Here is an 11,593-nt window from a genome sequence, read left to right as displayed (position 1 = left end):
CTAAATCTTGATCCCACAGCAGAAACAGATATCATGTTGTAACATGTCTGCTGGGAAGAGGATGTTGCTTGTGTCACAGGTTTGACCCCTTTCCTTCCCCTCCCACCTTTCATAAATGACACACACAAACATATGAGTGTTTTAGAAAATGGGCATACACTCTCCATTTGGCTTGAGGACTAAACTAAAAGTAAGCAATCCAAGAACTGATTCATCTTCCACACCGCCAGCGAACAGCTGATCACATTTGAGCTTCACTTGAAACAGATTAATTTTCCTCTTTTAAATTTTGGCAAGGTATTTGGCTAATCTATAAAAGAGAAAGTCTTTCAAAAGATGATCTGCTTGAAAATTAGGTACTCTCTACACTGTTTATTCAAATATGGTCTCAAATATCTCACTTCTATGTCTTGTTGCCTGACTATGCATTAAAAATCTTTATTAAAATATTTTGTAAAAATAAAATTCAAAATCTGATGGAAACGGTCATAGTAGGTGACAAATATACGGATGCATAAAATGCTTCGTCTGTAATAAATGAAAATTATCTTGTTTCCCATTCAACAGAAGACCAAGTCAATTAAAATGTAGCTCTACCTTAGATTAGACAGTCATTTCCAAATGGATGTAAACACTTATGGCAAGTTATTTTTCTAATATTTAAAAACGTGAAAAAGACTCACAGCAAAGAATATATTCTTTTTGTAGAAAACTAACACACAAGAGTGGCATACATGCACACATACACACACACGCATTTGTACACTTGAAGGAAGCATGTGGAAGGACAGGTACCAGACCACTGATAGCAGGCACCCCTAGAAAAACAAGGGGGTAGGTAAGCAGAGGAACATGAACTTTACAATTCTATATGGTTTGATTTTCTTCAGGAACAGACATACATTTCATACATTTACAATGGTGACATAAAAGGATAAGCCATGGGTAAAAGACACAACACGTACACTTCACTTTGTAAAGGAGTTTTTAGAATTCACCACGAGGGTCACCACTGTTCTACATTCAAAGTTGGCACTGATATATAAATACTTTTTTTTTTTAATCTTTTAACTCTTTTAAAGATTTCGAGACTTACTAAAATAGTCACAAATACTTTTAAGTTACTACCATGGAAAGGACACATATACTTGTGTGTGTGTAGTCTTTAAAAAGAGAAAAACTCATACATTTCTTCTCTAAATCTAAGCACTTACAAATGAGATGCCCGTGCAGTACAATGTGCAATCGCCTAACCTCTGATGAAGCAATCTTTCCTCGTAACAAATACCACTTTGTAACTTACATATTGGAGTTGTTTTCAAATCAGATAAAAATACCTGTAAAAGATAAATTATTTAAAGAATAGAATAAAAATCCCTGAGTAGGCCAAAGACAACAGGCACAATAACCCAAGAATATAGACAATCTTAGACCCGAATGTCTCTGTTCACCCAGGTGGTGTGTATTAACACGACATGTTTACATATGACATACAGATATACACAGATCATACACAGACAGCTTCACCCTACTCACATATGGTCAAACTGATGCCCAAGTCCAGGAAAGATGAATTTCTAAAAATTAAGGGCTTTTAGGGATAGAAACGTGTATTTGGGCTAGAAGCTCTCATTCTTTTTGCAAACCAAAAGCAGAGAGTGAACAATTGCCAGATGGACGGCTGAAGGCACGGAAGATGAAACCTGCAAAACCAAGTTACGTTCCTTACCTCACACCATAGTGTAGTGGCTACTCCAGAGCCACAAGCACTGCACACTCTTCTTGCCAGAGACTCACCACTTAGCGGGACGCTGTCCAGCTCCTCTCTATGGCTCAGAGGGAATACAAGCATGCTAGCTGATACGTGGACCATCCTTCACGGACGTGAGTGTTTTAGTCAAACACAAGGATACAAAGTTCTAACACTCTAGCATCCAACACCATGAAATAGCTACGCAAACGTGTGTGCTATTATATAGTCTACTTCAAGTCAAACGTCGTTACATTTACGGTAAGTAGAATAATGTATGGTGAAATTCTAATTCGGAGGATTTAAGTGCCTGGAGACCCCAGGCTTTTTAATACCTCTTCTTCAGTTTGATCAACGTTCTGATGAAAGCAAGGAAATGGATCTTTTTAATCAAACTCCATTTCCTTATTCTCAAAGATTCCTCATCTTCCTTCATTTGTTTCCTTCTCCAAAAGCAGTATGTATTTTAGATGAAACTATGTACATAGAAAGCTGTTTTCAAGTTATCTCTCTGTAAGGAGATATCAACAATTTATGCATCTCATTGGTAAACACAGGCAAAATTCTTCAAAACTAAGATTTATTTTAGTAAAAAAAAAATTGGGGACAAATAAAAAGAGGAAAGAGGGAAGGAGCAAAGCATCAAGTAATTTTTTTAAAAAAACTTAGACCTTAAGCAGAATTACCTAGGATTATAAGGAGGTAACTAAATAACGAGCAGAATGGGGCTTAAAAATTTAAGCAGTTTTCTTTAAAGCAAAAAAAAAAAAATTTTTAAATGAAGTTATCCCGGGAGGGCTTTATTGACAGGATAAGGTATGTCCAAATCCAAGGAATCCAAAAGAGATCAAGTGTCGGAAACATGGGGACTTTCTAAAACCACCCCTTCAGTGTTGTCAGTTTACAAAGTTTGGTACATCTTGGAGTGACATCGCACAAGGCTCTGTGTGTGACCATAGGAAGAGCAAGAAACAGACAGGGCTACCATGGAAATAACCTGTTGTTGACATTGGCTTTAATTCAGTACACTACCAAGTTAGGCCCACAAAAGGAACCATCACAGCTGAATGGTTCCCTAACATACACATGGAAATGGACAAGCACACGTTATGGAGCCAGGTTTAATACGTGTTTATATACACACATTCACATCCTTTCACATACGCACCAATAACTCATGTTCTTCTCATTAATTTAGTTTCATTAAGTCCCTTCTGGGTACCGAGATTTTTTTTTAAAGCAAATACAGTATCCAAAGAACGAAAGAATGGTACCACTTGGGTTACAGATGACAACAGGTGCACTTGGTGATTTATCTTCTGCAAAGTGGCTTTGTTTGTTGAGACAGACAGGACTTCAAGCTATGCAAACCAAGTCTCACAGACAGCCTGGAGGGAAGCACAGGGTTCAGACAGTCCAAATCACACTCCTGTGAGGTGCCCTCAAAACACATCTGAGGATACCCTGTTCTCAAAATATCTTCTTTCAAGAACCACAAAGGTCAGAGTTACTATACAAATGTTTATAATTAATGAAAGTGACCATTTTTTAAAAAGCAGCAATTTGTTTGGGGAAAGGACAGGATACCATGTTGGGAGTGCACCGTAGCTAGAGGCACTGTGGCCTGCTGAGAACCACAGGAGACGAGATGGCAGAAGTTCCTCTAGGTGTTTTCAAGGATCTGACTCACAGACGGTGGACCATCCTGCACAGCTCCCCCTGGTACCGGCTGATGTCATGTGAAATCCTCTGCGGATTACCAGTGCATACCTGTCCGTGATCGCTTTCTCTGTTTTTTACAAAGGCAATATATAGGAAATACAAATAAACCTAGGGATTAAAAAGAATAAAGGTAATTAGGGAGGGAACGCTGAGGGGCGAATGTGTATATGTGTGGGGAGGTATATGTGGAATTTCGCAATTTTACTCACACGCAAACTATTCACAACAGACATTATTAAAATTTCACAAACAGAAAAATGCTGTGGGGTGTGTTTTTATAAGGCTTCGCTCTATCTCTGTAGTTCTGTCTTCTCTGTCACCCTCGGTCATAGCGGTCCCAATAAGACACGGTATTTCCCAGCACGCCGTCCAGCTTTATGCTGACGTCTCTATCGTCACAGTCAGTCCTGTCGTTTGCACACTGTGTTAGTCACATTTCATCGTTAGTCAGTGTAACATTTTACTCAAGAACATACGTGGGGTTCCCATTCCAACAACTTTGAGATCCTATTGAGATTTGATTCCCTCTGCTTGATAGTGACACCTGGTGTATAAAGTCCTGACTGACTATGACGGCTGGAATGCGAGACACTTCCTGATTCTACCTGTTCCACATATTCATTACCTATAAAAAAAGTTTACCTGTGAAAAACCATTTAGTTCAGCAAAGGCATTCCACTTTATACAGGGAATAATGATCAAAATACCTTTCATCCAGAACATTCAGGTTGAAATTTCTAAGGCATTGCTACCCAAAGTATAGCCTTTGGGCTAACAGCATCAGCAGCATCTGAGAGCCTTTTAGAAACATAAATCCAGGGGCCTAGTCAGCACTGTGTTAGAAACTGAGGGTAGGATCTAGCAATGTGTGTTTTCATCAGCTCTCCAGGCTAGTCTATGTCATGCGGAGTCAGAGAACTACTCCTTTAACACATGTGTTCATCTATTAAAGATTCTGACAAACACGTCCTGTTGGAAACACGTCCCTCCCACCTTACACACTCCATGCTTCATCGCCGTTTAAAGCAAGGCAGAGAAGAAATGATGCTCCCTCACAGACTCACACCATTATACTCACGCTCATATTGCCTCCACTGCCGCGGGAGAAGTCTAATCTCAGATATGTTTCGTGTTTCTTACCGATTACAACTGCTATGGCCCCTAGTGCCAATCCCAAAACCAGGATGAGAGGCGCAATGAAGAGCTTTCCAGCTGGAAAACAAAACCAAAATAACTTAAAAGAGTCTCGAATCTCATTTCCCAAGCATTTACAGTAATTCTGTAAAGAAGTGCATTAACAATTAATGACACACGTAATCCATCATTGAAGTTTAAGCACGCAGTACTACAAAGCCTTGGGCATATGCCAAATATCTACAAGTCATTTAGTCTTTACAACCAAAACGATTACAATCCTTTATACTGGCACACTTTTCCTGTAGATTTTTTCTACCTTCAATGTTCAAAATGTTGAAAGCTTAAGGAAGGAGTAGCACAGTCCAGCACACAGTGGACAACCTACTGAGCTCACAGCGTTGGAGAGCTGATAGGGACCAGAGATGGTGTCTGCCCGGGCCCATGTCTAAGAAAGATGCTTTGTTTACTTGTTGAGTAAAAGGGGAAATCCTAAGTCCATCTAATAGAGTGACCTCCAAAGGGGATACCTCCAGACAAGTGCTAGAGAAAACAACCATTGAATAAAAGCTGTGTTGGAAGTCTCTCAAGTGAATCATTGTAACGAATTCTGAAAGGAAGCACTTGTAAGGAGGTTGGGTGCTGGGAGGGAGGCCACACTGTCAGCACCAGCGGACTGCTCTTGGGATGAATAACTGATCTGTGATAATCGCCACTGTTGTCACATGTCACTGCAGCCCAGAAGGCACCAGTGGAATCCCTCTGACTTTGAAAGGCGCTGAGATGGACAAAACCAGCACAGTTACTTATGTCTTGTCACCAGGCTGCAACCTTTGAACATGTGATACAACTCTCCAGACTAACAGTCACAACGGGTGTGAGAGGAACGGAAGACTGGAGGAGAACTGCAGAGCTACTGGAGACTCACACAGCGATGCCGTCTAGAAGTCGTGTGTAGTGAGCAATCAGTACATGAGAAAAGATCGACTGTCACTTGTCGGGAGTTTGGCAAGAAAAAAATTAACTTTTTAATTCATTGAAAATAGTTTTTGGAATTAGATGACTAGATATGGGAAAACACAATTTTAAATATCAAATTTAAGAATATGCTTTACTGAATACCGTTTACGATCTGGTAAATTTATATATAAATCTTTTTATATTTAACAGTTTAACACAATGCCCAGTCTGGAGCTTTTACTCTGTACCAGGGACAAAGCTAGTTAAGCAGTACTAAATGTCACTGGCCAACTGCCTGTCCACCCGCAGGGCTGTGTCAAAGACTGTAGAATTCAGTATCCAGGTTACTTTAAGAGACTGCTTTTCTTTCCCAAACCCCTACACACGGCTCAGTCTTTTTAGTCGTAATTCCTCTTAAAGTAACCAAGACATTTTCATCTTAGCAACAGAGCCGACTGTCAAGTAACAGCAATGCCTTTTCCCTCCCGAACACGGCTGAATCCAAGCAGGCATGCTGCACCTGCCCTTTAGGAGGAATAACTTGACAGTATAGGACACAGTTAAGTTTGCATGTTAGCTTGCCTTGACTGGAGTAAGCACACTTTCTCTTATTCCAGGGGCAATGACAATTGTCTTAAAAAAATGATTTTCAATATTCAAATAAATTCTTTCACATCCATAATTATATTTTGTTTAAATATTTTTAATTTAAAACGTTATTAATCTTATGTTATCACAGTAACCATTGATTGTCTACCTAGATTAACTGGTTTGTTTGTTTATTCTTTTGAGATAGGGTCTTTGAAACAGTAGTTCTTATTGTACTTGAACTTTCAATCTCTATGCCGTAACCTCCTGAGATCAGGCTTCACTACGCAGTTTTACCTTCTGTTTGGAAATGTCCACATCACTATCCTATTAACTTCCTTCCCTTCCTCTTTCACTCCTTACCACGCCCTCCCCCGTTTTTCAAGACAGGGTTTCTCTGTGTAGTTCTGGCTATCCTAGACCTCACTCTGTAGACCAGGATGGCCTCAAACTCACAGACATCCACCTGCCTCTGCCTCTTGAGTGCTGGGATTAAAGATGTGTGCCACCACCGCCCAGTGGTCTACCCATTCTTTTCAAACAAGGTCTGGTTATATAGATCAGGTTGGTTGAACTCATGGTCCTCCTGCTTCAGCTTCCAGAATGTTAGATTTCTCTGTGTGCATTATCATCCCATTATATATATTTATAATATATAAATATATATATTTAAATAACTGTTATAAATTTTCAATGCATTTTGTAGGCTACAAAAGTTCAACACTGAATATTAATGACACTTGTATACTAATCAATTATTCAAAGTAACTCATTTTATAATATCATTTTTCTGACAGTGAATTTTTTAAAAAAATTTATTATGTATACAATGTTCTGTCTGCATTTATGCCTGCTAGCCAGAAGAGGGAACCAGATCTCATAGATGGTTGTGAGCCACCATGTGGTTGCTCGGAATTGAACTCAGGACCTCTGGAAGAGGAGCCAGTGTTCTTAACCTCTGAGCCATTGCTCCAGCCCCAGACAGTGAATATTTTTAATGTGAACTCTTTACTCCTGTTTTCAGTTTCTTTCTGTCTGCTTAAAAAATAATTGAGACAGTCTTGCTACATAGCTCACACTGGCCTCTAATTCTCTATGTAGTCCAATCAGGCCTTGAACTCTTGGTCATCCTGCATCCATCTCCACTGTGCTGGGATTACAGGTGTGCATCACCATGCCTGCTACTGTTTCTTTCCTTTTAAAGAAATAGGAGGCTTTGGAGCTGGAATTACAGATAGTTCTAGTTCAACCCAGGTCTGTGGATGCTGTGAGCTGAGCCCAGAGCCTCTGAAGAAGCTGTTAACTGCTGAGTCATCTATCTATCTCTTTCTTTTATTTAAACTGAGTATTTTTCAAAAGAACTTTTGGAGACAACTTCATTGTTCTTGCTCATACTAATTGTTTGCTTTGAGGAGATAAGTTAAAGAATTATCTTTAAAAATTATATAATTTAAAACTTCAAATTCTGGAGGCCCACAGGATGGATCAGGTGGTAAAGGTGCTTACTGCCACCATAACAACCTGCATTTGATTCCTGCAACCCTCATGGTAGAAAGAGAAAACTAATTTGTACACGTGGGCTCTGCATGCCTTGGCATATACCCATGAATGACAGTGAATACATATACAGAGTAAATAAATACATGCAATTAAAAATTTTGACAAGCACTCAATGTACCACTCCTTGAATAATCTGCTGTTTCTCATTTGCTGCTCATCATCCTGAAGAGCTCTATTGCATGTGATCGCAGCAATGGAGACCAAGTTTTCCATCCTTAGCTGGATGGACAAGCAGGCACTTGCTATGCCTCTGGCCAAGGGCACTTAAAGGCTCTAATACAGACTGGGTGATAGATGTGAGGGCTGAGCTATAATATCCATATCCTGTCATAAGTAATTGTGAGCTACTGAGTAATCTATTTTCCTGTTTTAGTTGGATAAGAGGGGTAGGACCCCTCCAATGGGGTGTGGTGTCTGGCTTGTGTCAAGTTGACAACTGTACTAACCATCGTAACCAATTAGAGATAGCTGTGTTTGGTGGCTGGAAAATGTGTGGGAGGGAAACTTATTTTAAGCCAGCTGCTCCTTATAGAGTCAGATTTATCTTGGCTTAATTGAATGCACATGTGTGACGTGTGGTTGTATGCATCTGAATACAAGATAGGCAACACACACGCACCAAACCAAAACAATCCAAGATGGTGCTCAAACAGGAAAAGAGCCACAGAAGAGATTAGCTTTCTCTGTGTATACAGATTTACAGAAACTACACAACTCCCAACTTTGTAATTTTCTCTCATGGGACAACTCTTACAAATCCTGTCTACATTTCTTAGTTATCTTCAAAGTCCATAGAAGCAGCAAGCAACTCCTAGTTTCACAATTGTAATTTTCACCTAACAAGCAAATAAAGAGACAGAAAATACTGGATATTATTAAAACCAGTGACTCTGAAAAAGTTTAATTAAAATTTAGTTGAGATACTTTTGTTGTTGTTGTTTTACAGTGATCATGCATGGTTTTAGGAAGTGGTGATGCTGGGTTCCACATATTCAAGTATACTTAAAAATGAAGAGTCTGCAGCTATTATAACGGCCAACTTTTCTTGAATCAGCCATCACGACTCTAGAGAGTGAGGGGAGTTATATGGTGAAGCGGCTGAGGAGTCACAGACGCTTCTCATGAACTAGGCAAAGGAGGTAGCCAAGAAGGGAAATGTTTAGATGCTTAAAAAGTGCTGGGGACACATGAGAAAGCCTGTCAGAGAAAGAACCTCTAAGAACCGTGCAGTCGGAAGATGAAGAAATCTCACAGTGGACACATGGCTCAGGGGTTGGGAGCTAATGCAAGAAGTCACATGAGGACAGAACTGTATAAACCAAGGCAGGGCATGGGGCCAGGGTGATTTGATACGATCAGCATTTCTGCTTCTATTTGCATTTTGCATGTGTGTGAGCACAGGGCTGTGTGTTTAATGAAGAGAGGTTTAAAGACTATTCACAAAGCAGTCACACCTGGGTACCTAGACTTGGGTTTATGAGAGCCTTCATACTCATGCCATTATCTGATTAGTTGTTGATTACTAACAACAAAGATACATGACAATATCATTTCTATAGGTATTATACAATGCTGTTATCGGGCTCTGGGATGTGTGTATACTTTTTCATCATTGTTCCCTGTTTTGTGCTGTATTGTGCTTATTTAATGAATCAATTGAGCATCCATGTGTTCAAGACACCTGTTAATGTCCATATAAAAATGAATATGACATTCTCCTTGCCACCAATTGGCTCTCATTCAGTGTTTCAGAAGTGCTGGTCACAAAAGAGTGTCATATTAACAAATTTAACTTTTCAATTTTGATCACAAAAGGAGAGATTCTCTTCCTAGCTTTTGGTAAAGGCCCTACTAAAATCCTTGGCACACAGCAAGCACTGAGAATTCTCAAGGTTGGGACACTTCTACCCCGCTCCTTATGTCCTACTGAAGATACCCAAAAGCAAGCGTGTGTGATACTACTCACCACAGACTGACCCTCGAACTAATCTTCTTAAATGAGGTCTCTCTGGGAGGTAGCGATATTTGCATCCAAATATACTGAGGTTTGATGTGTGGTCTCCAAAAAACCGGAGCTGGCGGTATCTCTCTCCACATCGATAACAGAAATTAGTGTTACACTGTGAACAAGTCATATGGTCACATCCTTCCGTTCTCTGGATATGGATCTGGATAAAGGGATAAAGAGGAGAAAATGGAATTAATGTCTTTAAAAAGTAAAATATCAAATATTATGGAACCACTTGGATCAAATGAAAAGTATTCTGTGGCATTCCTGAAGTCTTCAATTTGTTTATAGTCATATTTATATTTACAATATTCCTGTTATTATTTTTACCATTATAAACTTGCAATGTTGCTTTGGGACTTGTGTGCTGGTGACTATTTTAACATACTTAGGAACTTCATAGTTAACACAAGAGTCAAACCTGCCAGGATTGTTATTTGACTCATTAGGTAAGTCATGACCACAGCCTACAGCTTTCAGTATTTCACTTGCTAATCCTTTTTCTTAGGTACACAGAGTTAGTACGCAGTCAAGGACACATTATGTTCCAGAGTCACTACTAAATCACCAGAGTTGTTGATTACTGCTACTGGCCGCCCGACCGTTTTATAGCTAGCTGCTTATCTCTTTACATAGGCTGCTCCATAGCAGTGGACACAGGCTTTGTGCACTCATCAGTTATCTCAGGGGCTTTAAGAACAAATCCAAACTGTAAACAAAACTGGGATAAAAGGCCTAAGAGAGGGCTATGCTAGTAACTCAGCCCCTGGTCCATGGAAACCTCTTTTGGGGCCTATTTGCCAGTACTTATGGGATCATAGCAATGTGGCCTGCAGGTGGCACTAAGAAATAACTCAGACCAGGGGTGGGAACACAGTACATAGCCTTAGATTCAGCAATACGGCCTTATAAACTGAGTTGCCTGTAAAGCCAGCCATAAGAGGACAGGGAGGCAGGAGAATCAGAATTTCAAGGCCATTCTCCATCACATGAAGAGATTTAAAGGATAACTTGAACTACCTGAGACCTTGTCTCAAAAACAAAACGAAGCAAAAAACCAAAAGAACAACATGGGCCAAAGTACTCCTGAACCATCTCTGATCTTTCAAGTTGTCAAGACACTGGGAGGTAGCATGTTTGAAATCAACTGCTAAACACTCGACATCTACTGGCAACTTTTGGCCTCTATGCTGCACAGAAATGGAGGTTAACAGTTCATGCTTTTTCAGAGAACACAGAGATGGCAGGGGTGACTCACAAAAGGATAGGACTGGATTTCTTTACAACTGCTGTGCTCCAAGCACAGTACAAAGACTGCTTCTCCTATGACTTCTATCTGTCCTGTGGGACCATCACTCTCACTCATGACCTGATCTCTAAAATTTTGACTACAGAATGTTGGGGACGTGGAGCCTAGCTGGAGTAGGTAGGTCACTAGGGCAAGGCCTTTGATGGTTACACTCCAAACATTGGTTCCCGTCCACTCTGCTTCCTGGCATGAATAGCACTGGTGTGAATAGTCTTGGCCTCCTGCTTCTGCTGCTGTGAATGAAGCCACTCTGCCACGCCTCCCAACTACAACAGACTGAACTCTACTGATGGAGGAAGGTCATTGGTTAATTAAATAAAGAAACTGCTTGCCCTGATAGGTTAAAACATAGGTGGGAGGAGTAAACAGAACAGGATGCTGGGAGGAAGAGGAAGTGAGCTTGGACTCGACAGCTCTGCTCTCTGGAGCAGAGGCCATGCTTCGCTCCTCTCAGAAACACACGCGATGAAGCTCCGACCCAGGATGGACGTAGGCTAGAATCTTCCCAGTAAGCGCACCTTGGGGTGCTTACACACATCATTAGAAAAGGGCTAAATTAATA

The 11,593-nt window shown here is 40.3% G+C and overlaps 1 protein-coding gene across 2 annotated transcripts in view; it reads right to left on the bottom strand.

The window, feature by feature from the left end:
• Nucleotides 1-2,745: 2,745 nt before the first annotated feature.
• The window catches only part of Rnf217 (ring finger protein 217), a 109,536-nt gene continuing 100,688 nt past the window's right edge, over nt 2,746-11,593 (bottom strand). The window contains exons 4-6 of one of the 2 annotated variants that reach the window (XM_050138013.1): nt 9,681-9,882; nt 4,613-4,684; nt 2,746-3,580 (exon numbers count right to left, since the gene is read on the bottom strand). In XM_050138013.1, coding sequence (XP_049993970.1) covers nt 3,507-3,580; nt 4,613-4,684; nt 9,681-9,882 — 348 coding nt within the window. In that variant the 3' untranslated portion in view covers nt 2,746-3,506. Of the gene's footprint in view, nt 3,581-4,612; nt 4,685-9,680; nt 9,883-11,593 lie in introns of those variants that run through there. The other variant, XR_007590956.1, reaches the window with a different exon arrangement.

This window comes from Alexandromys fortis, unplaced genomic scaffold (assembly GCF_014885135.2).
Source record: "Alexandromys fortis isolate MF-2015 unplaced genomic scaffold, M_Fortis_MF-2015_v1.1 scaffold_14, whole genome shotgun sequence".
NCBI classification, from domain to species: domain Eukaryota; kingdom Metazoa; phylum Chordata; class Mammalia; order Rodentia; family Cricetidae; genus Alexandromys; species Alexandromys fortis.
Note: the sequence above shows the minus strand (reverse complement) of the source record. Positions and strands in the feature narration are given on the sequence as shown.